The 27,364-nt window shown below is 33.8% G+C and overlaps 1 protein-coding gene across 1 annotated transcript in view; it reads left to right on the forward strand.

Annotated features, from left to right (window-relative positions):
- C6H12orf50 (chromosome 6 C12orf50 homolog) overlaps positions 1 to 24,771 on the forward strand; it is a 34,406-nt gene extending 9,635 nt beyond the window's left edge. The window contains exons 4-13 of the mRNA XM_078015814.1: positions 9,580 to 9,738; positions 10,755 to 10,880; positions 10,961 to 11,074; positions 12,559 to 12,669; positions 17,725 to 17,832; positions 19,078 to 19,194; positions 20,557 to 20,661; positions 20,902 to 21,105; positions 22,626 to 22,718; positions 24,424 to 24,771. Of these exons, the coding sequence (XP_077871940.1) occupies positions 9,580 to 9,738; positions 10,755 to 10,880; positions 10,961 to 11,074; positions 12,559 to 12,669; positions 17,725 to 17,832; positions 19,078 to 19,194; positions 20,557 to 20,661; positions 20,902 to 21,105; positions 22,626 to 22,718; positions 24,424 to 24,449 (1,163 nt within the window). The 3' untranslated portion in view covers positions 24,450 to 24,771. The remainder of the gene's footprint in view (positions 1 to 9,579; positions 9,739 to 10,754; positions 10,881 to 10,960; positions 11,075 to 12,558; positions 12,670 to 17,724; positions 17,833 to 19,077; positions 19,195 to 20,556; positions 20,662 to 20,901; positions 21,106 to 22,625; positions 22,719 to 24,423) is intronic.
- The last annotated feature ends 2,593 nt before the right edge of the window (positions 24,772 to 27,364 follow it).

Genomic DNA, 27,364 nt, shown 5'->3' on the forward strand with positions numbered 1-27,364 from the left:
TTTGAAAATTGATAAAGCCCAGATGAAGTTCATGTTTGCATTGTCTGGGCTTGATGTATTGTAATCTATCATAAGTACTAATTGAAACTTTCTTGGTTATAAGTGATTGTGTACCACTAAATGTTTAACAACTGGATCTTACCTACCTATCCTCTCTCACATCCTAAAAATTAAACGAAAAGTTAAATAGTCCTAGTTTGTAGTATTTACCAATTACCATAGAGCAAATATTTGGTATAGTAGAAATTATGCCCAACTTCAGGCTACCAAGGTGACATAAATTAGCAGCAGTATTGATGAAAAATTAACAAGCTGGATGTGGTTGCACACTCCTGTAATCCCATAGTGGCTTGGGAGGCTGAGACAGGAGGATCACAAGTTCAAAGTCAGCCTCAGCAGTTTAGAGAGGCCCTGAGAAACTTAGTGAGACTTCTTGTCTCAAAATAAAAAAATAAGTGTTGAGGATGTGGCTCTGTGGTTTAGTACCCTTGGGTTCAATCCCCAGAACAACAATAAAATTAAAAATAGGTTCTCATACTGATCTGAGTTCACTTCAGCACACCACTGTTGTAGGAAGAGAAAACAGCTCAATTCAATTTAAGGGAAAAATGGACAGAGCTGACCTTGGATGCAGGGTGAACTATTTGCCTTCCTCCATATAATGTAGTTGCCCCAGAAGCTCCAGACATAGAACCTGGATAAGCAAAGGTTAAGAACACTGATTCTAGCTCAGACTGGGTTAAAATCTCAACCTGCCAATGTAACCTTGGGCAACTTAATCTCTGTGGCCAAGTTTTTTCCTTCTGTATGATAGAAATGGCAATAGTACTCATGTCATGGAACTGTATTAGACAATGGATTCATATCTAATAATTTAGGGCTCTCTTCAAAGAGTAAGTTCTTGGTAATTAGCATCATTGTCATCATCATTTTAAATTAGCAATTTTAGAGGAAATTTCCAATTAAAGCCTTAATATTAAATCTTATCTACTGATGTGAAAAACATGCTCATCCCTAATAATTTTTCAGGTCAGAGAAACAGCTAATTTCTGGGGTCAAGAAGGCCATCTTTAGTCAAACTAAATTAGAATGGAAATGAGAAAAAAGTGATTCCCCTAAGGAACACTGACAATCCTTTACATAAAATGAAGGAAGTAATGACTACAGGGTAAGGAAAATATAACAGATGCATATTACATAATATTAAAAATATATTGTTTTCAAAAAGAGTTATGTGAAATACATCTGATGGTACCAAAATTGATCTCAGTTACATAAAACTATGTTTTGGGTAAATCAGGGTAGCAAAAATTGTGTATTTGTATAAATTCATGGAAAGAACATTATACTAATTCCTTAAAATGTAAAGACCATTGATATTTGAGGTCTTCTAGAAAAGTTACTGCAAATCGAAAAACACATAATGATATATATCAAATTCTTAGCACACCATTAATTGTTAGAAAGGTAAACTTAACCAGCAAGTGTCTGAAATTTTATGTCCAATTTAACCAATAATTTTATATTCATATTTCTAATTGAGTATTTTCTGTTCACTGTTTCCAAGTCTATCTTTCTCCTTCTGATGTATATTTTAATACAGTGAATGAAAAAGTAATGTGCACTGATCTTTATTTCTGATGAACTATCCACTAAAACATTTTGATTCAACTTTTTAGTCATCGCAAAGAATGTAATTTCCAGCATTTTATAGTACTGACATTTAAAAATAAAAGTTTCATCACTCTCTTAAGTTCATCCAGTCACCTTTAAATTAACATATTGAAACTAGAAAAGAAGCTTGAAATCTCCAAATATAAAGTAAGGAGATGGAAATTTTAATTACAGTGATTTGGTCAGTATACATTGCATACATATGTTGAAATATCATATTGTACCACATAAATATGTATAATTATTATTAAAGATTTAAAAATGTTTAGATGGAAATGCTAGCTATATTGATTTGATTATTATAATACCATATATATCAAATAATGACATTGTAACCCATAATTTCATAGAATTTAAATAATAATAATTAATAAAAACATAAATTACCATAATGATTTAGTATTTATAATCTGTTTAAAAATAAAAGTATCAAACAGAATTAAAACACGTTCTAAAATTTAATTGAAATGTAAAGAGTGAGGAATAGTCTAGACATGCTTGATATAGAGCAGAATGATAGAATTTGTTCAATAAGATATGAAGACCTGTGAAGTGAAGGAGATAAAAAACCGCATGTAGTGATAAGAAACAGATATACAAACAAATGAAACAGAAGGGACAACTGGAGGCTGACCCCTGCATAGACGGAAACTGGATTTGTAATTGGGTTGTAGAGCTAAACAGTGAATGGATGTACCATGATTAATTTATAAGCCCCACTTTTACTGAATAGCTTCACAGATGAAGACAAAAATGGGTTTTGAGATGTAAAGTGCTTCTGCAATGAATACCTAAATATATGAGAATGGCTTTGGAACTGGGTAAGAGGAAAGAGAGTAACTTTGAATCTGGTAGAAACTGGAAGTGTTCTGAAATAAATATTAGAAAAAGGTCTATATTGCTGTAAACAGAACGCATAAGGCAATTCTGGTGAGGACTCAGAAGAAGAGAAGAACTATATAGACTAAATCTTAGAGATTATTTAACTGCCAAGTAATCATTATAAGAATATTAGTAGAGATATGATGGTTCCATTCGGATGATGTCTAAGATGAAAATGAGGAATATCTTACTAAAGAATGGAGGAAGACCATCTTTGTGTAAAGTTACAAAGAACTTGTCTGATTAGAAGCCTTGCACTAGAACTTTTAGAAAGCATTTAAAAGTGGTATGTCAGGATATTTGGGAGGAGATGTATCTAAGCAAAGTGCTTAGATAATGTGAGATAAAGATAGAATTTATAACTAAAAGGAAACAGATATTAAAGATTTGGAAAGTTCTCAGCCTGACAAAGTTGAAAAAGTTTGTTCAGGAGAAAATAGTAGGGGTATGGTCAAGTGTCATTTCATTAGAAGATTAGTATGGATAAAAGGAAGCCAGATGCTATTTATCAAGACAATCATCAATGTTACCCCTCTCAGCATAGCCTGGAGTACTAAGGACTGAGGAGAAAGGGCTTTGGGTACCCATGGGACCTCAGCATTTGCTACCCTGACAATTCAGGTCTCTGTTCTCTGCATTTGAGTGCAGTGCTCCTCAACCACCCTGAATATTGTGCAGGCAGGCCCAGATACAACTCAGGCTGCCCTTCTGAAAGGTACCAGCCATAAGCCTTGGTAGTGACCATATAGGTTTCAGAGGATTCTTCAGAGAGACCCAGACAGCTTGGGCCATGGAAGAAAGCAACCACTAGGGTAAAGCCTGGTGCAGCTTTGTGGGCAGGCCACCATAGAAAGCTTGCAAAGGGTAATGCCTAGTGGCACTGTAGAGTGGAACCAGCCCTGAGATCCCAGAACTGTAGACCCTGCAATGTTCAATTCCAGCCTTCCAGAGCTGCTGTTGGGTTGTATCTGGTTGGGTTGTATCTGGCAAAGCTGTGGATATAGGGAGAAGATGTAAATAATGAAATCTTGGTGATACAACATCCACCCCAGGGTGTAAAAGGCAGAACATGGATTCAAAGAAGGAGATTGAATGTTTTCTGTTTGGGGTTTTGATTTACTTGGGATGTATTACCACTTTCTTGTTATCTAATTCCTTCCATAGGAATGTCTGTCCTGTACTTGTCTACAATTGTATTTTGGAAATATAGAGCTTCTCTGGTTTTACAGGCTCCTAATTGGAGAGAGTTATATGATTTACATATTTAAATAAAACTCTTGTAGAATTTTGAGTTGATGATAATCAGTTAAAATTTCAGGATGGAAATAACACCTTTAATATATGAGTGGGACAACAATTTTTGGAGCCCAGGGCAGTATGTTATGGTTAGAATATTTGGGTATCTCCAAAATTCATATTGAATCTTCATGTCTGATGCAATAGTATTGAGAGTTAGGGACTTCAGGAGGTGATAGATCTGCAGGGCACCTCCAACATGAATGGAATACAGGACCATATAAAAGAGGCTTCCCACAGAGTTAGGCCTATTTTGCCATTCTGTCTTCTGCCCTGTGAGGCCACATAGCCTATCCCATCAAGAGGATGCACTAACAGTACCATCTTGGAAGCAGAGAGCCCTCACCAGATACCACACCTGACAGCATCTTGATCTTGGACTTTGCACTCGCCAGGATGTGAGAAATAGATTTTTGTTGTTTATAAATTGCCTAGTCTTAAATATTTTATTATTTCAGCACAGATGTATTAAGACAATTTCTAAAAACAAGTGTCCAGAACTAACATGTTATTCTAGTATTTACTAAGACACAGACATTTTATAAGCTGAAATAAGATGATGCCTTACTTTATTTATTTTTTTAAATAAATTACAGCAATTTATTTAAAATTCTTATTACACATATACAGCACAACTTTTCATATCTCTGGTTGTATATAAAATATGTTGACACCAATTCATGTCTTCATACATATTCTTTGGATAATGATGTCTATCACATTCCACCTGCCTTGCTAATCTACCCTTCCCTCTTCCTTTCCTTCCCACCCCTCCATCCCATCTAGAATTCATCTATTCCTCCCATGTTCTACTTCCCTACCCACTATGAGTCAGTTTCCTTATGTATCAGAGAAAACATTCCACATTTGTTTTTTTGGGGGGGGATTGGCTAACTTCAATTGGCATTATCTTCTCCAACACCATCCATTTACCTGCAAATGCCATGATTTTATTCTCTTTTATTGTTGAGTAAAATTCCATTGTGTACATATGCCACATTTCCGTTCAAGGATGATGCCTTACTTTAATTAGAAAGGTTCAGGGGTTTTAAATATCTAATAGAAAACCTCTCATCTAGTAAAAAAATCAGTTTAAAAATGTATCCACAGGTTTTATCTAAGATGTCAAGAATAGTTTGGCAATCCTATAAATAATGCTTTGTATAATTAGAAAATTGTGAATCTAGGAATAACTTTTCAAAATAAATTGTGAAGAATTGCACAAATTTGTTCTTCAATGAAATAAACCACAGTTTTTTATAAAGATTTATTATAAAGGTAAAGATTATATATTCAAAATTAAAATTAAAAACTATATATTTAAGTCTCATCCATGCTTGGTGGCACACACCTGTAATTCCAGTGGCTCAGGGGGCTGAGGCAGGAAGATCAAGTTTCAAAGCCAGCCTCAGCAACTTTGTGAGGCCCTAAGCAACTCAGTAAGACAGACCCTGTCTCTAAATAATATTTTTTAAGAGTCTGTGGATGTGGCTCAGTGGTAAAGTGTCCTTGGGTTCAATCCCTGATACAAAAAAAAAAAAAATTAAGTCTCTAGATATTGTCCTAAGGTCATATGGTTAATGATGTAATATTTTTGAAAACCTACTAAATCTCAGTAAGAACAGCAAGTCTGTGATATTAATATGAGCCACAACCTTTTCCTTTCACCACTTCCTACTTATTGTGACACAGCTCTACTCTGAGTGAGTGGATCCAGCTACATTAAAAAAGAAATAAGTTGGACTCCCCCCCGCCCCCCGCCACATTATATACAAAAAGTAACTCAAAATGGACCAAAGAATGAAATATAAGAAATGAAAGTATAAAACTCTTAGAAGAAGCCTTGGGTTATACAAAACTTCCTGAGCTATGACACCGAAAAGATAAGCAACCAAAGAAAAAATGGATTGAATCTCAAAATTAAAACCATTTTTATTTTAAGAATGTCATCAAGAAAGTGAAAACAAGTAATCCACTTAAAAATTTTTTCAAGTTCTATATGATAAGGGATATAAATCTAAAATATATGGAGAAATCTTACAACTGAAAAAATATAAAGACAACCCCATTACAAAATGGTAAAAGGGCTGAATAATATTTCAATTAAATGTATTCAGAGAAGATACCTATAAATGGCCAAATAAGCACACAAAAAGATGATGACCATCATTAACCTCTAGGGAAATGTAAAGCAAAACAAACTGAAATGTCAATTCACACTAGGATAATTTTTTTTATTAAAAAGATAAGTATTGACAAGGATGTGGACAAATTGGAATCTTTATATGTTTCAGTAGGCATGTAAAATAGTGCAGTGCAGCTACTTTGGGAAACATTTGGCAGTTCCACAAGAAGTTGAACACGGAGACATCATATGTGCCAGCTATTCCACTCCTTGATACATGTCCAAGAGTTGTGAAAATACTTGTCTATATGTACACAAATGATTGCCTTAACAGTAATTATAACATATAAAAATTAGAAAAAACCCAAGTGCCCATGGTAAATAAATGATTAATGGATAAAATGTGGTATATTCATACAATGTAATGCTATTTGTTGTAAAAACAAATAAAGTGCTCTTATATGCAATAGTATATATGAATTTTCAAAACATGGTAAGTGGAAGAAGTCATTCACCAAAGATCAGATGTTATATGATTCCATTAAAAATAGATATCCAGAATCAGGAAAATACATTGGTAATTTTGTATAGCTGTGAGATTGGGAGAAAAATGATAAGTAACTGCTAATAAGCATGTATTTGTTTTTTGGAGTAATCAAATATTTTAAAATTGATCATTGAGATGTTTGCACAACTCTGTTAATATACTAAAAACCACTGGGAAAAAATGATGAATTTTACACTTAAAATGATAAATTATATGACATGAATTATATTGCAATACAGCTTTATAAAAATGTGACCCTAACATTTACTGTTTTGATTAATCACTAAGTATTTTCTTTACCACTAATGACAATTCTTGGGAATATATATTGAGAATTAACTAAGACCTTTATGCTTAAATTCATGTTTTGCTTTCAGTTATTTACTAGTCCTTTCAAGAAGAAAATGCAAACCAAAACTACATTAAGTTTTCATCTTACTCCAGTAAGAACTGAATTCATCAAATAATACAGATAATAATAAATGCTAGTGAGGACAGGGATAGGGAACATTTTTATACTGTTGGGATCATAAATTATTACAACTATTATGGTAGTCAGTGTGGAGGTTTCTCAAAAGACTAAGATAAAACCACCAAATGACCCAACTCTATTACTTTTTCAGTATTTATCCAAATGAATTTCAGTCAACATGCTATAATAATATATCATATCCATATCCAGCACAATTCACTTTAGCCAAGCTATGGAACCATCCTAGGTGGTTAAAATGGAGGTTTATTCTGTCTTAAATGAATGACATTATGTCATTTTCAGGAAAATTAATGGAAATTCATAGAATTATATTAAATGAAATAAATCAGATGCAGAAAGTCAAAAGTTGTATGTTTTCTCTTACATGTGGAAACCAGAAAAAATCTGGGGAAATAAAGAGGGGGAGAATCTCATAAATATAGAGGAAAGACCAGTAGAGAAGAGGAAGGAGATTGAGGGAGGAGGAAGAGGGAGAAAGGGTACTGGTGAATTAAATTGACCAAATTATATACAAAGTATGTACATGTATGAATATGTCACAATGAATCCTGTTATTATGCACAATTTTAATGTACCAATGAAACGTTTTTAAAAATAGTGGTATATTCTTTAATAGTCCAAAGATGTAAGAAGCAACATTTTCAATAAACATTTTTAATTACTACCACATTTTACCACGCATTTGAATCCATATCATTCCAATATGGATCCCAGTGGCATTTTTTCTAATACTCTGTGTGTTAGTTTTCTATTACTGCTACAACAAATTATCACAAACCAAATGACCTCAATGATTCTGGTTTATTATTCTGTTCTATAGGTTGCAAATTTGACACAGATATCTTTGGGTTAAGGTGTTGGCAGGCTACATTTCTCCTGGATTCTCTGGGAGTTGATTTCTTGGGTCATATCATCTGACCTTCTATTGTTGTGTTTCTTTTCCTGGTTCTCTTCTACTTTCTAAGATTCTTTTTGATTACTTTGGACCTACAGGAATAACCCATGACAATCTGCCAGTTTTAAGGTTAGTTGATTAGCAAACTTAATTCCATCTTCAACCTTAATTTTCCTAGCATATTATACAGCATATGTGGAGGGTTTTGAGATCAGGACAGCTTTGGGTGGGGGAACATTATTCTCATACCATAATTTTCTCCTGGTAGTATGGTATATAAATCAAAGTAAATGAAGACAGCTCTTTGGGTTCACGGTAATTTGATAATCAGTAAAGGAGATGTGTCTTTAGAGTAATAAATTTCATATAATAAATTTTAGCCTGGGTAAAAGGTAGGCCATTATTTTGTAAAGCAGAGAAAATGATATTGTGAACTGAGGCCTGTTTTCATGAAAACCAAATATAGTGGAGAAATTTACATGAAAGGTGAGGATCTGGAATAGGATTGATTGCATTTGAACTATTGGAATGGCATGCCCAGCAAACAACTTACCATAATCCAGTGTTTTAATTGGATGGTCATTGATTTAGGTCAGTGGTTTCCACACTTGGCTGTTTTCTTAGTTACTGGAGACATTTAAAATGGGTATCATATTTCCAGGCTTTAATCCAGACTGCCAAATCAGAAGCTCAGAAAGCAAAGACCCCAAAAGTATTTTGCATAATTTCTTTAGGTGATTCTGATCATTAGCCAGATTTGATAAAAATTGATTTAGAGAACAGAAGGAACTTGATTTATAATCACAGAAAATCCATGTGTTAGCTAGTTGGGATTAGTTTTCAAAGCTAAAGTGCATTTAAGTAAGACTTAGAGTCTTGGGCACTGTAATCAGTGTCCAGCCAGTAGATAGATCTTGTAGTTTTCATTCTTTCATTTCCAGGTTATATCTGCCAGCTGCAAAAACCTAGACTCATTGGATCTTTTTCTTTTTTTTTTTTTGGATATAATCTGCCATTATTTTAAGTTCTTTCTTTTTATGAGTCAACCTTTGTTAGGTATTGTAATCTGATAAGCAAATTTTTCTTATTTTACAGATCTAATATATGATTACAATAACAATTATGATCAATTTACATTTGAAGATGCGGAATTACATCCCAGTAAACCTTTGTTTTAAATTTTTTAGTTTTAAGTTGAAGATTCATTTAATATACTCTATCTACCATATATCATAACTTTGCCACACCGTATATGGTGGAGTGTCAGTGGGTTCACCCGGTGATTGCATTGCTGGCTGGGAGCTGTGAGTTGCTATCACTTAAAAAAAGTATCTACTGCTTACTGTTAACCTTGGAAAAAATATCAAAATTTGATGTATGGTTTCTACTGAATTTCTATTTCTTTTACACCATTGTAAAGTTGAACCATCGTGTCGGGACTGCCTGTATGGCCAAAAGTTCTGATGTACCAAATGGCCATTTACAGTCTATGAAGTGGCACCCTTTTTCATGAGTTGTGGGCAAACTTTTGATATTTATTTTAAAATGGTTTAATCATCTTTCTAAAATTAAAAATATATTTTAACATGAAAGCACTGGTTTGTCATGGAATATACTTACCATAAGAGATGTCTTGAAGAGGCTGAAAATATTAATTTTCTCTGTAGATACCACACTACAGAAAGAAAGTCAGGAAGGAGTTCCACCGGTGAACCACAGTCAGGAACCTCTGAAACCTCAGGATAACATAACACGACCCATTCATCATCCTTTAGTTTTAAAAACTAACTTTGAGGATGAAGAGGAGGAAGGAGAGGAACAAAATGGTTAGTAAACCTTTCATCAGATTATAATGCACATTAAAAAACTGGCAGTATTTTTACATAGTTGTTTGGCTACCAGAGGCTTATGATGTAATAATATATAGGGCAGATTTTTGATGAGGAACTCATTTTGATTTTATTAAATAAATAATTATGTTCTGATTTGTTCATGTCTGCATATGTTTGTGATCATTTGGATTGGAAGGTTGTGCTGCATGATGACTGGAAGATTTCGTGTTTATGTGCAGATGCTTGAAGAGATGCAAATGACCTCTCACATTCATATATAACAACTGTTGCAAAACTCATTGATTACATGTGTGTCATCTGTCCATCTGCATATCTATTAATCATCTATTTGTCTTACAAAGAACCCTTGGCATTATGAAAATCTATAGAGTAGTTTATAATATATGATGCATTATCATCTGCATTATCCCAGGGGATCCTCACAAGAGTATGAAGAGGATAAGGACACAGGTCTACCTTTCCTCTTTTCCTCTCTCTCTCTGTTTTTTTATATGGTGCTGGTGATTGAACCCAAGGCTTTGTGCATGAGAGGCAGGCACTCTACCAACTGAGCTATATATCCCCAGCCTCTGCCTTCCCTCTCATAAAACCACAGCACAGTGGTGTCTGTCAGTATGTACATCCAAGAGAGACATGTAGGAAAATAAACTTCACTCTGTCTCTTCCCTGGAACATGTCCTTCTATGGGTTACAGGCCACCACTGCCCTTGTGCTTAGGAATGCACAACTATTATTTTTAGCACGTTACATTTCCACATCTATCATCGTACATTTTCCTCCAGATACCATCTCAATGTGTGATTCTGTGCCTTCAGCTTCTTATATATGGTTAGTCATATAGTTTTGTCTTGACTGATTCTAATATTTAAAATGATAACAATTAGAAACATTTATGAGTATGTGAATTTCTTGATTTTAAAAGCTAAAAAAATAATCCATCCATGAAAACAATATTTGGGATTTTTTCTTTCTGATTTACAAATTTTCAGATTATTTGGATTTGGGACAATTTAATTTAAAAAAAATATATCCTATAGATGCTTCTAGTTTATGGACAAAGACTCCTGAAGAAATTGAAGAAAAAAGAGCAATAAAGGAGATGTGTTATAAATCTGGTAAGAAATCAAACATTTGTGGATTTTTCAGGACTTGATATGATGCACATACTAACCATTCTTTTCTTATGGGAGATTAGGTGAATACTATAGATTTCATACTCCTCCAGATATTTCATCATCAAAAAGCATAGCTCCTACAGTGGAAAAAGAGCTAGAAAAACCTTTGGAAAATGGCAGTGGATTGCAGGAAGGTAAGAAATGAAAAGGCAACATTAAAAGTGACTTGTGTGTGAAAGAAAGTAAATTATTTAGTATAATATATACTAAGTGATAAATAATGCATCAGATTTGAGAGTGGGAAGGAAGTGTTTTTTACTCACTGACCCAAATTTTCTATGAAAAGCTGCTATTAATGTAATGATATTTTCCTGTAGGAGCCACAGAATAGATAGACTTCATAAACACATGGTGACACTACACACCTCATGCAGTAATCCTGTGAGCCATTGGCTTTTACAATCTTATTTGTGAAATAACTCTCCCTGTGAAATAGGTCTAGATTTTTTTCTAAACAGAAAAAGATAACCAAGTTCCAAGAAAGTAAAAAAAGGGCATCACAGAATAATAGGGTGACAGAGCAAGGCATATTATTTATTAAATGAATATGTTCTATATACCAAACAATTTTAGTACAATTCTGGTGGGCAGAATTCTTAGGTTCTGTCTTTCATGGAGCTTTTCCTTTGGTGTGGTGAAGCTGACTTTGCTATTATTTAATGTTTTCCCCTTGAAGCAGGATAAGAAGAGCATTATGTTCTGGATACAAAACCAGGAACTCAGAGAAATCCATGAATGTCATGTATTTACATGGTTCTTTTGCATTTGCATTTAGGGTAAGCTTAAAAACACATTTTGTAGGAGTAGGAGAGAAGTGAGAGAAGTGAATGCCTCCCTGTTCCTGTGGGGGAAGAGAAAGAGAAGAGAGAGAGAGAGGAGAGAGAGGAAGAGAAAGAGAGGTACAGAGAGAGAGAGGTGTGTATGTAGTAATGTCTAAGGATCAAGATGACTCTAAGAAAGTACAGGATAAACTACCTACTTGCTAATCTGTAAGGGGCAAACTATTTGAAAATATGGCAGTAGGTGGCAGCAATGAACCATCAAACAGATGGCAGAATATGGGAAATATCTGAGGAGGAACAGATTGCAGTCCTGCACTTCAGACAAGAAAAAAAAAAAACAAGTTAGCAATAAATATTAAAAATCCACTTATATGTATTTTGCTTTGTTTTATGATTTAAAAGATTTTTTAATTTTTAAAATAGTTTTAGCTAATCCTTATGCATAAACATTATGTATACACAATAGTGTTAATTTATTTAAATTTTTTAAATTGCCATTTGATTAGTAATACAAATAGGATAATTAATTTGTTTGATGCTTTGTTGACAGTTACAATGTTTGCTTAAAACTTGTGTATTTATATATTTTTCACTAGATTACCATGTAAACAACGAATTGTATTAGCTTTTTTTTTTTTTTTTTTTTTTTTGAGGTGCCGGGGATTGAACCCAAGGCCTTGTACATGAGATGCATGCACCTCTACCAACTGAGCTATATCCCCAGCCCTGTGTTAGATTTGAATCTATTTACTTTCATCATGAATTCTATCATTGACTTCTTACTTACTCACCTACTGGTTCCTGGAGTGACTATTTCTTTTCCTCCTTGTTTCTAGGGGATGGTCTTACAGTTCCAACAAAATTTAGCCTATTTGAAAGGCAAGGTGAGATCAAAACATCATTGGATAGGAAACCAAGGACTGACATTGCTACTCTAGAAAATGGAGGTGAGTTAATTTGTAACTAGATGATTCTGAATATATTATCACCAAAGGAAATTTTGTGTCATTTTGTTTTTTGGTCTTTTTCATGTGTAATGCAGGGTGTTGGAGGTAACATTTGAAAATCAAATGCTTTCAAAGTCTTGTATCTCTAACAAATGTCTCTAGGAATTTATATTCATTGTGCAAGATATTCATTTTTTTGTATTTTCATTAGAACTGATTTTGTGTGTGTGTGTGTGTTCAACTTCTGGCTATAACGAATTCAGATATTAAGCATGTTGAACAACCATTAAAAGCAATAAGCTGGTTGAACAACCATTCCAAAAGAATGTTAACTGTAAATGAAGAGTACAAAATTAAGCATGTGCAATATTATCATAGAACTATAAACACAAGAGGGCCCTAATAAATCCTTTGAGTTAGGCTATGTCAAGACAGATGTATTTAAATATACATATGTATTTTATTTGTGCCAAGGCATCACATCCTAATTGTGTACTGTAACTTAAACATTTTGAAACCTGCCTTTTAGCATAAGCATTTCAGAAAATCCTTCCTCTGACAGAAAATTCTAAGCTTTAACAAAAAGATACAGAGATTTTTGGATAAGGAAAGAAGTTTGTAGCTGGGAGGAAGAATGTGTGAGGGAACAGGAAGGAGTTTAGAAGGTACTGGTAAGGACCAGTGCATCTGAAGCGCATTGGTGATATTTTCTGCAGTTCCAGCTTCAGACATTTTTAGTCATTTTCTTCTGTCAATTCTTTTTTTCCTGGTGCCAACACAGTTTGATTCTTTCCTTTCTTATGTCTGCAATAGTTTCAGTCTAAAAATTTCATTTGGGTTTCTTGAAGCAATAAGATTTAACTGTAAATGAAGAGTACAAAATTCGGACCCACTGCATCCAATCAGCTTTAGTTGTACATTTTGGTGAAATATTATTAAATCATATGACACTTTTTATTAAAAGGTTATTTTTTACTACTAGTAATGTGATGTTTTCACATAAAAAATAAACTTTCCTTTATGTTGTGACTCCAGAAATGTATTTCCTACTTAATTGGGTCTTAGAAAATGTGAGACTGTCATTGTACTTTTATTACTCTGTTTAATAATAATAATGTGAGAGCAATAATCGATTGAACAACCATTCCAAAAGAATGTTAAGATTCTGTCATTTGGGATAATGGGTTTCCTCATTTCAGGATATTCTTTATTTTTATTTTATTTTTTTAGTTGTTGATAGGCCTTTATTTGTTTTTTAAATGGTGCTGAGAATCAAACCCAGTGCTTCACACATGCCAGGCAAGTGCACTACCATTGAGCCTCAGCCCAAGCCCTGTCATAGTCAGACCTGTTGATTCTTTAAGCATTATAATGGTCTGTGTGTTCCCAGACAGAAGAATCTCCTGGGTATTGAGAACAACATAAACCTATTTAAGCCTCCAAATTGATAAAATATTCTTCAGAGAAAGAGGATAAAAATTTAAAGTTATGACTGATTAGTCAATATTCAATTTGAAGGAAAACACTTTAGTCTTATTATTTTAATGTTTTATTGAGCTTTGAATTTAATAAAGTGTGTAACTCTACTGGTATATAGCTCAATAAAATTTTACATGCATATGCATCCATATATAACCATATTTGTGGTACTACAGAGAGCTTCTCCTTTCCAAGTCAAGGGTCCCCTCTTAAGTGTAAATACTAATCTGATGTCAGTACCATAGGTTAATTTTGCATTCCTGACCTTTACAGAAGTTGAAATGTACAGCTTATACTCTTTTAGTTTGAATTCTTTTATTTATCACTAGTTGTATGAGGCTGATCTATGTTGCTCATTATTACAGTAGCTCTTTTACACTGCTGTGTAAATTTCTATATGTATGCAGATGTGTGTATGTGGGTGTATATACACACATATGTGTGTGTATGTGAATGTATATAATGAGAGATAATATGTATACATATACATATATAACATATTATATGTGCATATACACACAGACACACTGTCAATACACACATACATGCAGTTGATTATTATTATGCATATAGTTATATTCTATAAAGTTGACATGAACACTGAATTAGTGAATATTAAACCACTGCTTCTAGGGGAAATGTGTATACACATGTGTGCACACACACATATACACATATGTATCTTTCATGGATTAAAATAATTTCTATTAAGTTATAGAAATAACTCATGCTGGTGGAGTCTATTTTCTTTTTTTTTAATCAAATGGAAAACAAAGTTCAGAAGCATTAGGTGACCCTTCTGAGACTGTCCTCACTAAAAGGTGTTGGAACTGGAATTCAAATCCCCCCACCTGCCCTAGAGCTAAATTCTTGTCCATGATGTGCTGTGCCCCTAATGCCTCCATCCTCCATTCATCTCTGCATGAAAACTAAAACAAAAAGGCTTAGCCTAAAAGCTTATTAGACCTCATCTAGGAATGTGTGGGTCCCATAACAAATTCTTTTACCTCTCTACTTGTGTTTGTGAAAAACTATGAAAGTCCCAAGAGTACCAATAATAGGGCTTTGCTGGAAATATTTTCCAGTGTGTGGTTTCTGTGGACATTCATTCGTTTACATGTCTTCTAAAGGCATATGCACTCATTTTGTGTGTGTGTTGGGGGAGAAGACTTGCTCTATATCCTTACCAACACTTAGTAGTTTCAGATTTTAGCTACTTTGGTGGTTTGTCAGTGATCTCACATTGTGATTTTAATTTGGATTTCCCTGATTGTTAATAATGTTGAACACATGTTCGTGGATTTATTGTCCATTTTGACTTCTTCTTTTACCAAGTTGTATTTCTAACATCTCTAGCCCACTTAAAAGTATCATTTTCTTGTTGATTTCACTGGGTAAATTTGGATCCTTTCTGCCAACTTCTTTTTGTTTATTTTTTTAATTGTACATTTATTTTATTTACTTTTACGTGGTGCTGAAGATTGAACTCAGTGCCTCACACGTGTGAGGCAAGTACTCTATCCCTGAGCCCCAGCCCCAGCCCCTCTGCCAACTTCTTGTCCTGCTTAGTAATCCTGTACATCTCTGCTTTTAACTCCATGTATTAAATTTCTACTTTCTATTTGATAATTGTGTGAATTGTCTGATTAAATTCCCCTTCAGTCATTTTTGGATATTAGTCATTATTTTTTCTAACTTTCTGTTGTTCCCTATTAGGAGGATATACTTCATCTTCTGGTTTTGGGCCAATTGTTCTGTTTCTTAATGTACATTCTACTTTTAATTACATGTTGAACATTGTGGATAATAATGATATATAGAGTATGAATGAGGTTGTTTTCCCACAGGGAAACTCTCCCCCCCCACCCCCGCAGGCAGCTAACTATGAATGAGCAGGCCACCTCAATTATGTCATGGTTTGCTTTTAGGCTTTATCAGGAATGATGTGTAGTAGATTATGTAATATTTACTTTTTCTTTTGAGATAAGATCCTTATTCCGAGGGCAAGACTTTTATTCCTAAAACATTACTTTTCTGGGTTTGTAATGAGAGCCTCCATATTTGCCAAGATCTCTCTACTCTAGGGAAGCTTGAACTCCAAATTTTGCCTCCAAAGTACTATGCAGTTGCCAACATCTCTGATCAGTTCATTAGCCTCCTGGATGCTCATTTGCTAGTTTTCTGGGGTCCCACTTTGTGTATGGAAAGCATGGAGTGTGTGTTTTTCAGGGGTGCTTCTTTGCTCTTTTTACCTTTGTCAGACTTCCCCCCAGGTTGAAGCCACTGTGCCACCTGAACTTTGGACTCTTTCTCTTTAGTAGTTGGTTAGTCACTTTCTTCTTGGAATGTATTTTCCTGCATAATGAATTAGAAATACCTTCATGGAAAAAGAGAAGAAAACCAGGTCAAGGAGATGTGAAATTTACATGTGTGCCTCTGTTGCTCTCAGACATTACAGTTCTGTGCAGTGGGTTGTTTTCCAATCTGTTTTGGATATTTTGCAATTGCTTTTGGCAGGAAAGTTCTTCTTATACAAGCTATTTGCTCATGGAAGAAACCAGATTCTGTTCTGAAATTTTTATCATTGTTTTGGTGTAAGCTTCATGAGGCCAGTAACCAAGTATAATCAATTACCACAGATAATTTTTTGAAGCAGAATATCTGGCACATGGTGTGAATTCAGAAAATACTTATATAATAAATGATTGTATGTTTAAATGTATTAAATATATTGAGTGACTGGGTTAACGGAGACATGTTTGGAAAACTTGCAGATGCTGGAAGTTAATATGCTAGAACAATGAGGCAAATCTTTCAAACAAGCAGTGATAAACAAAGTCTTACATTTAGGTTCAAGAAAGACCTTAATGGTGACTTAAAATTGGGGAAGACCTGACATGATACAGTTTGTGAGGGGATAAAAGTGATTTTTTTGCCCTCAATGTTTCAAAAAAATTCAGTAATGTGTTTTCCACTATCAAATAGCTAAGGTAAGTCCACACTGAATTATTAAGAGTAGTATAGAAATATAATTAAATGTGATGAGTCATTGAAAGTACTCAGTGGAGGGTCTGACACATAGAAAAATGCTCCATAAATATCAGCTGTTATTCTATTACTTCCACTGGTTTTTCCACAGGTTAGTCCAGATATGGGTGTTATTTTTAAAGAAGGTTATTTGAAATAAATCTTTGATTTTAAGAAAGGGTAACTTGTGTGGTGAAGGATCTGAAAATTTTGTATGTAAGTAATATTTAAAGCAACTATGGGTATTTACTCTGAGTAGCTGTAAAAGATTGTTATAAGTTAAAGGGGAATTAATTTTGTGGAATATGTACATTGTATTGCAATTTTCTATATGTAAGTTTGTATATCGGGTATTCAGTTATACCTACACATTAATACTTATGTATTCATGTAAGCATTTTTGATACATTTAGAGAATAGGGATGGCATCACTGAAGTATTTAAACAAAAGCAAACAAAGGGATATTGTGGAGGATATTCTTGTGTTGAAAGGTAGCTTTGTATCACTTTTTGCCATTTGTTGCTTCTGACAGTAAGTTTTTGTCTTAGGAGGTGACTGTTATGTTCCACAAAGGATCATATTTCTTGGAGTAGATGAAAGTGAAGCTTTAAGTGAAGAGAAGGAAATCACCACACCAAAATGTTCAAATAATAAAGGTAATGAATCATTCAGTAATATTGACCCATTTGTAATTTGGATAGGTAAATTAAACATAAAGCTTGATTGTTATAGAAACACCAGTATAAGAGGGGAAAGTAATAAATCACAGTATCCACTGAGTAGGAATGAGGTTCCAGTCCTGGCTCCGTCCCTAATTGTTTAACCTTGGAATTTAAACATTTTTAGCCTCAATTTCCTACTCTAAAAAATTAGCCTGTTGGGCTACATAATTTTTAGGAGCCTTGCTAGCTCTAAAGTTATTGATTATCTTAGAATATAATACCACATCCCTTTTCAGTTTTCTTTTCCCAACTATTAGCAGAATGACTGAATTTTTTTTTGAGTGTGATCACTGCCAACTGTAGTTTATAAATATTTGAGAGAAACAACAAAATCTATCCTCAATAGTTCTATGCTGCTTTTACTGTACTTGGGAGCCTCTCTGCTTGAGCACCTTTCTTAGACCCAGCCAAAATGTACCACTAACCTCAAATTAGAGGGATTCACATTTTCTATAATTATAAAATGTAAACCCATTTCATCTACTTTTTTTGCTGACTATTAAATATCCTCAAGCATAAAGTTTTTTGTGTTAAAATATTTTAATGAAAAGTCATGTTAATCTCTTTACCTTTCTGATCAGAGTTGGAAAAGTTTTGTCCAATTTATCAAAGAAACTCTTTAAAAACTATACTAATATGGGAGGCATCAGTTATATATGACTGTTTACATTTAAATTAATTAAATTTAAAAAGATTAAAAATTCAGTTTTCAGTTACATTTCAAGTGTTTAGTAGCCACATGTAGCTAGTGGCTACCATATTGAACATCATAGATTCAGAACATTTTTGTCATTGTAGAGATCTAATTGGATAGTCCCACTCCAAAGCATAGAGCAAATAAAAGTTGTTACATTTAAATTATTTTTTCAGAAAGTCAATTATAAATGGACCTACTTGTAAAATTAACAACCTTTTAATTCTTTTGCATGAAAACATTAAAATTATTGCCACTATTATGTTATTTATGTATGGAAGAATAATGCATGTCATTCCAGATTTTATCAGTAATATTTGAGGTACAGTCTGGCAACTAGGAAATTTTAATGACACTTTCTAAAAATTAATATACATTTATATTTCTAAAGAGGTATGCCCATATAATGTTTGAAAACTGAAATACCAACTGAAATGCTTCTTTTACTAATATTGACATTTTATTTTTTTAATTTGCTTTAAAAGATAACAAGGACAGTCCTCATCCAAAGCGTTCCCTAACTACCCGACTAGTACCTACAACGCATGTATTAAATGCTACTGAGAATATCAGTATGAAGTGCAGAGAGGACCCCTCTTCAAGTGAGACATTAGCTCTATCACTTTTAGGCCTTAAATATATGTGTCTTAGTGTGGATTTGTTTTGCTTATTTGAAATAGAGTTTTAAAAAGAAAAAAAGAGATGATTTGAAAATTATCCAGGACTGAGAATTAAGGACAAAGTATTCCTGTATTAATTCTAACAATGAATCGTGAAGTAGGTCCTAGTAAATTTTATGCTTTCCCACTAGTTTAATATAGACATTAAAATAATAACATACTACTTTCAGAAGATTCACTAGTATATAACATTTACAATTTTCCATGTAGGGAAATATATTGGCAATACATTGGGTTTTGGATTGTTTTTCCTGATTTTGTTTATTCTTGCTATTCAATACTCTGAACTATTTCTCTTTATACATTAAGACTTGTGAATCTTCCTGATTCCTTTCTTGTTTCCTTCTGGCCCTTATTTCATTTCTTGAACCCCTAAAATAATTATGGTTTCCAGTGAGACACTGAAGGGGAACAATTATGCCTTTTCCCAGGAAACCATGTTTGGTGTAGTGGCACTTGTTAAAAATACAATTTCTAATTCCCAGGCCTGAGAGTTTGGAAACAGAGGCAGGACATGATATTGAGGAGGAGGCAGTGAATCAGAGCTTCATTGAGGGCTTAAAACTTAAACTGAGGTCGAGAGCTAGGGCAAAGACAGGTTTATCAGTCTACTGTAGAGAGCAAGTGTAATCTACACAGTGTGATTGATATTCATTTCCTTTGCTCAGTAGACACTTGTGAATAACAGAATATCTTCATCTACAAAATGATTGTAAGCTTCCTGGAAATATTTAACTTAGAAATTCCTGAAAAATTAAAAACTCATATAAAACTTTGATGTAAAAAGATGCAAGTAAAAAGTGAAAATTTTATGAATTTAGTATTACAGATTCTGATTTTTCAGTAGTTTGACCAAATCCCTTGTATACTCAACTTCTTAAGACTTTAAAAGGCTTTTGGACTAAAAGAATACAAAAAGATTTATGTTGGAAAAATTACTTAAAAATAGCACTATAAAAATGAAATTTATAGTTATATTTGGGATGCATTTTTATGTTCTTTTAAAAGAATCCACACAGGCCTTAGGAAGGAAGCTTTTATTTTTATTTTTATTTTTTTTAAGGAAAGCTGCTTGTTGAAGATTTTGTCATCCATTTACAAGATAGTTTGCTTTGTGTCACTTAACAGTAAATATCACCCTTTGTTTTAAAAAGTAAAGTATTGGGGTAGTCCATTTTTTTTCTTGCTTGGTTTTTGACTGCACAGATATCTAATTAACACCTACAGTGACTTTCACATGAAACAATCTCTTTAAAAACTGTAAAAATTTGTATCTTCTCTAAGTGAATGATGTCCAGCCAGTGAGGAAGCCTCATTTTAAAGGTGTGAAAAAAAGAAAATGGATTTATGATGAACCAAAGAACTTTCCTGGCTCTGGAATGCGGAGAGGTAAAGGGTCAATATATTTCATGTTTCTAAATTGTCATTTAAAAAGTGGTTAGATATCAAATATGTTCTTTGTGGAAAACAGCTTACTGTCATGTACCATAAATGTTAGACATCAACCTAACTCCTCTAAACTTAATTCTTTTAGCTTGTGTTGCCTTCCATTATACTATCAAATACTAAAAGTACAATATACTTTTTACGGATGTGAAGCCAGTTTTATCCCTCACTTTTGTTTTATAGCTGTACAGGTCCCAAATCCCAAAAATAAAATGAGTTACCATCATAATAATAAAACCCGAAATGCTGAGAATTCAGCTTATATCCACGTGCAAAGAGATACTGTCAGGACTGTCCCACTGAATGCACCGCCCCGCAGCAGACCCCCAAATGGATCCTACCATAAAGCTGATGTTAACAAGGAACCCAAACTCAACCTCTGTTCAGGTGAGGCTCTTGACTGATGTGGTTTACTGTGTCTGTGATTGCATTCCCATGGAATTTCCTGATGGATTGGCTAATCCTCACTACTATACCTCATCCCCCTCTTCTTTTTCTGGGTTGTCATCATAACATGTGAAGGAGAGGGAGGATTTCTTCCCTGTGCAGTGATGCACATGATTTAAAGGCTATGGAAGAAAACTCACGTTGGGTGCAGATGACTTGACATGGTACCTCCCTGGAGTTATGCCTCAGAACACTGTACTTTGTTCCCCCTGGACAGCTTCATTTCACCAGGGGGGATTGTTTTTTAATGGTTGACATTTTCTTGTTCCACTAACTGCATTGTTCAGTTATCACTGTCAGGCTATTCTTTAGGCCTTCATGATTACTTTCTGAAAGGGTTACTTTGGGGGTTAACTGCAATATTGTTGACAACCTCTCATCTCTCCCACCATGCACAGATTGCTTCTAAATCATTTCATCATGTAATAAGCAAAGTCATAGTGTATGTCAGGAAGAACAAGGCCACAGGGGATAGAGAACCAAATCTCTTTTCTCCCTGTCTCAGAGGAATTTTGCTGTTTTGAAGTTGGGTTTCATTTATCTCAATGTAACAAAAAATGCCACTTAAAATTATTTAATTTCATGTTTCTGTCTTTCCATGTTCACAGTGTCGTTGGTGAAGTTTCAAATGTTATATACTTTGGAAAATCTTAGACTCTTAGATTCTTCAACAACTTAAATAAGAAGTTAGCTTTAAAGTATTTTTCTATTCATTTTTAGAATAAACTGAGATATGGGTGTCAATTCTTAGGTGAAACTGCCCCTTAGTTTTCTTTATAATAATAATAATAAAATAATAAATAATATATTAAAAATAATATAAAATTATTTTATTACTACTATACTCTAAGTGGGTGGCTGAAAAGAATACAAGTAATAGAACAGTTTGTTGCTAGGATCTAGATTTTTGTGAAGGTGCCAGTAATTATACTCAGTGATGTTTTTGGTTTTACATCATTAATGCAAATGTCGACAAGGGGAAAAAGCAAATTCTTTTTATTGTTACCAACCATGCTTTGAGAACAACAGCTTCATAGTAACACATGCAAACAAAAATATAAGTGTTGGAAATCAATTCATGGAAGGAAACATGACTTGGGCTATACCGCATTTAAAAAAAAATAAAGCTCTACAAAAGTAGCAAGATTTTATGTTAAATTACAATAAAGCAAGGCAGTGAAATATTTTGGTTGTATCCAGACATCACCTTCTTCTCCAGCTTGCCTCATGGGAGAGAACCTTATTTGAGGAATGGGATAGTCAATTAAGAGATCCATAACCATGATCAGTGATAGCTTAAGTGGTCTCATTTATATCCCTGATGCCATAGCTTCGAAATGGTAAAATGAAATATTCGGAGAATAGCTTCACTGTTGAGATGTTTGTAATTTTGAAACACCCTTGGAATATGATTTTAAAGTTAGAGAATATTTAGTAGCAGTCTTCTTTTATTTTTTCAGACAAATATATGTCAACTTCATATAATGGTTCAGCCTGGCGAAAACGAATTCCTTTTTCAAAACCTTATTCAAAAACTGAAAAAATATATCCAGGTAAATATTTACTTTAAGGTATCATATGATTCTGAAAATGAATGACAAGTTTTTTAAGTTCAAGAAATATTTTAGAGAAAAATTTAAATGAATACAACTTTCAAGATATATATGCACACTTAGTTACTTGGAGTTTTGAAGTTCTCTTGTCTATTAGGAATTTAATTTTACCTTGTTTTATTGTGTTCCTCTTTGCCAATTTTTTTTTTAACTCAGGACCTCATGCATGCTTAGGAAATCACTGTACCACTGAGCTACATTTCCACCCTCTCTTTGCCTGTTATCAGAAAAACTTTTGATATGATTATTTTCGTTATCAACAGGAATAGTAGGTGCAGCAGTTGTATACAATGTTTAGATGTATCCTTTGCTACACTACAAGAGAAACATATTAAACCATATTGTGGCACAATTGATGGTCTTTGCCAGAGAGATCAGTAGAAACCAAGCCCAGCATCACCACCTTGTTAATTAAAGTATGGTCTGAGGACCGACTGTAATGATATCACCTGGGAGCTTGCTAGAAATGTGGAATCTCCATATCAGACCTGTTTTGTCAAAATTTGCATGTTAACAACATCTCCAGTTGATTAGGTACACATTAAAGTTTGCGGAACCTCCATTTAAGACCCAGGCAAGTCAAGCCTATTGAAATTATATTCTCTTCCTAGCTGTCACAGAGCAGCAGACATTTCCCTTTGTCCCAATATCAGAAATTAGTATCAACAGCAAAGAGGTGGGGTAGGGAGGAAACCCTTGAGAAAAAATTTTAAATGTAAGTGTGACTTAATATGAAAATGAAGTGATTAAGAAATCACTTGGGTTGGACTAAATTTTTGTGAAAAGAGCTGGATACATTTTCCACATCAATAAGAATGCAGGGACTTAAGTTTCTAGAAATTAAATGGTTGTCATAAATTAGTTTATAAAGTTAACAATCTATCATAAAATAAATTTTGTTTTCTTATTTGCTTTTGATTGGGAAATAGGTAACTCCAGAACTCATCTTTTCCAATTGTTGTCATTGAAAAAATATGAAGAGAAAGATTAGCTTGTGTTTTTTCCCCCATATGTTCTTGCTAGGGCACAGAACAGCAATTTCAATATTTCCCAGGGGACAGATGGACTGCTAGAGGGAAGGAGGCAGAAAACACAAGCTGCCACCAGTCTGTTCATCTAAGGCTCTGGCAGCCAAGGCCAGAGAAGTGTAAATGGGTGAGAGGAGCCTTTTGGGAAAATGCTGTTGGATTCTATGAGGACAATGCAGAAGGAGAGGAAATTGTTGAGTGTCTGTGGGAATCAGGGCCAGGAGCTGAAGGCAACCAGAGACATCATTCTCATTGCCAGCTTTCCCTCAAGGCCACAAGTCCTTTCTGATAGGGATATAGCTGGCGTGAATGGCAGTGCCTGTCTCTATATGATGGAATGTTCATTCTGTTCATTGTGAATATCTCAGAGTGCAGACTTATATATAGTATTATCTCCATTCCATTCCTCCTCCCTCTAAATTCAATACTCAGTAAGCACTGAAAAGAAGTTGATGAAGTTTGAATGACATTTTGAAAATTTATGAGTAAAATCAAAAGCTTAATTTTTTTTTTGCCTTTAGATTTTATGGTAAGTAATTAGGAAAGGAAATATGATTATTGAAGTCCTGAAAAAGGCTGGAAAAGAAAATAAAATATTTTGTGTATTCTATTATTAGAGCCAAGAAGAAATGGTAGCAAGTAAACTTGGAGGTTGAGAGAAGAGAAAAATGAGAAAAGAGATAAGTGCCAGCCATCATCTGATTTACAATCAACAATGAAAATTCAAAGAATGAGATATTCAAGTACTCCATACTATATACTGGATAGCCAAAGATGATAAAATGCAAATTCTGAAAATAAGATGCAGGAAGTACATTGTGCTCTTTCAAAACTGATAAAAATGCAAATTACAAACAGCTGCCTGTGTATTTATGTAGGTCTGGAATTTATTCAATGCATTACCACAACATTTAATAAAGTTTAAAAGTTTGAGAATTAAAATCATTCTTTAATCATAAATCAAGTTAGATCGTACAGATTGTGGAGTAAAATTATTATGCCTTTGATCTCTATTTTGCAATACTCTTAATGGAAGAAATCTCACATTTTCTTACTTTATCGAAATTTTAAGCTGGGCCCTAAGCAATAATAATACACAAATCATAAACAAATTCAATGAAGCCTCAGGGTTACAGTCTGATGATGAGTACATCTGAGGAATTTCAAAGAATTACACTTTGATGTGTGATAGGAGACAAAGTTGGTTTATTATGCAGGGTAGTTGCTGAACGCCATCTTTTAATTGGTAACTATAAAATATATCTGCTGGGATGTGCTACATTCAAAACTGAAAAATAAATATTTTCCTTTCATGAAAACAAAACAATGGAGAAAAAGACATGTAAAATAACATTTAATACCACGGTGTCCCCAAAGACTTAGTGAAGTTTTAAGACTTCCATAACTCCAGAAGTATAAATGCTTATAAATGCAAAAGTGACTTCATTTGAAAACTTATTTCCATTTATTTTGCATTTTGAATAATAATTGTTTTATTTAGATTTAAAATTTCAGTCAAAATTAACCATCTGCACAGTGACAGAAACAAGAACTAAAAAATTTGTTCCTCAAACTTAAAAAAAGTATGAAAAAAATCTCTATAAGGATTGCTTTCAAGTGATGTTTTTATAATTTTGTGGTGTTATACTGCAGAGTTTCTTAAAGCTTAGAAATTTACTAAGACTTTGTGACAAATATTTACATGCTCATGCAAACTGTGGTTATTGGTATCCCCTTGTTCAATATTTATTGGGGAATTAATGTTCTTAGAAATATTTTAAAGAATATCTTATAAGATGTAATTCCACCTAGTTTCTGGCTTCTAATGATGTTTCATATGCTTATTTTTAGTAATATTGGATATAATCATTTTGTTTACATGCAGGGTAGATAGAAATATAAACTGTGCCAGCAAATTTGAGAGACATCATGTAATAAAATAGGTAAGTTAAAAAGCTACCTGGATGGAAGCTGATAGGAAGGAGCCATCATATAATCCCCTTTAACAAACAGATCTGTGTCTTCTAAAGCATTAAATATTGCTGAACATGAAAGAGTCCTGAGAAGGCATTCCAAAATATTTTTCTTGAAGCACAGATTCTCAGTGCATGTTTTTACTGCATGCTGAAGAACCATTGGAATGAGAAAAATCTGAAGGGCAGCCTGAATGTGATTATATATATATGCTGCTTCTGAATAAATAGAAACTTTCATTCTGATAAACTTTGTGTAAAGGGTCAAGTGGAGCATGGTATTAACCATCTCTGTTTTTATATTTGTGATTAGGAAAAAGGTAATTTGGGCTAAACTATTAACAAGGAAGAAAATAGCAAATTCCCAAAAAAAAAAAAAGATAGGAAATGACAAAATAAGTGGGCAACCAAAAAAAAAAAAAAAAAAAAAAAAAGCCAACAGAACCTGTTTGCTGACTCCTGAATATACAAATAGAGCTTTTAAGCTTAAGTTTCATAAAGCCAATGCTGGGTAGTTGCTTTTTTTGGCACATGCAGATGCTTTCGATGACTTTTCACTGGTGGTCTATGATTCCACTCTTCAGAATGCAGCAGTGATAAAAAAAATTATAACAACATTTATTAGATGCTTAGTATATTATTTGCAAGGGCAAAATACCCCAAAATGAGCATCAAAATGAGTGTCTCCTAGTTTGGGGGGAAGGAAGTCTGACATTAAGGCCTCAGCAGGGTTGATTCATTCTGAGGACTGTGCGCGGAGAATCTGATGTGCTGTAGGCTCCCCTCCTTGGTTTTAAGTAGGGCTGTCTTCTTCCTGTACTACTCCCATTACCTTTCTTCTTTGTGTGTCTCTGTGTTCAAATTTCCCCTTTTATAAAGATACAAGCCATATTTTTTGATTTTTTCTAATTAGTTACACCTGACAGTAGAATGCATTTTGATATGTCTACACAAATGGAGTATAACTTCTCATTCTTCTGGTTGTACATGTTGTAGAATCACACCAATCGTGTAATCATATATGTACATAGAGTAATAATGTCCAATTCATTCTATTCTCCTTCTTACTCTCATACCCTCTCCCCTCCTTTTACTCCTCCTGTCTATTTGAGTAGGACTCATTCTAATGACCTCATTTCAACTCAGTTACCTCTTTGAGGACACTATCTCCAAACAAGATGCTAGGGATGAGAACGTCAACACCCACATTTTGAGAGGGACATATGAGGGTGACTTCTGAATACTTCCTGGTAAATGTATAAGTCTTGCAAGTCTTACCTTTTCTTTGCCTTCAGGTAGAAGTGATGGGAGGGGAAGGGAGGGAAAGGGGAGATAGGAAGGGCAGCAGGATAAAATAGACACTAGTATTGCTGTATGTATATACGTGTCTGTATAACCAATGTGATTCTGCAACCTGTACACTGAGAAAAATGAGAAATTATACCCCATTTAATTCAAATGTATGATATGTCAAGATCATTGTATTGTCATGTGCAACTAATAAAAAAAGAAAGAAAAAGACTAGTGTAGATAACTTCCTATTTGTTTAGGAAGTTAGCAAATAGTTAATTAATAAGTTAATTAA

The sequence above is a fragment of the Ictidomys tridecemlineatus genome, chromosome 6 (assembly GCF_052094955.1).
Source record: "Ictidomys tridecemlineatus isolate mIctTri1 chromosome 6, mIctTri1.hap1, whole genome shotgun sequence".
NCBI lineage: Eukaryota > Metazoa > Chordata > Mammalia > Rodentia > Sciuridae > Ictidomys > Ictidomys tridecemlineatus.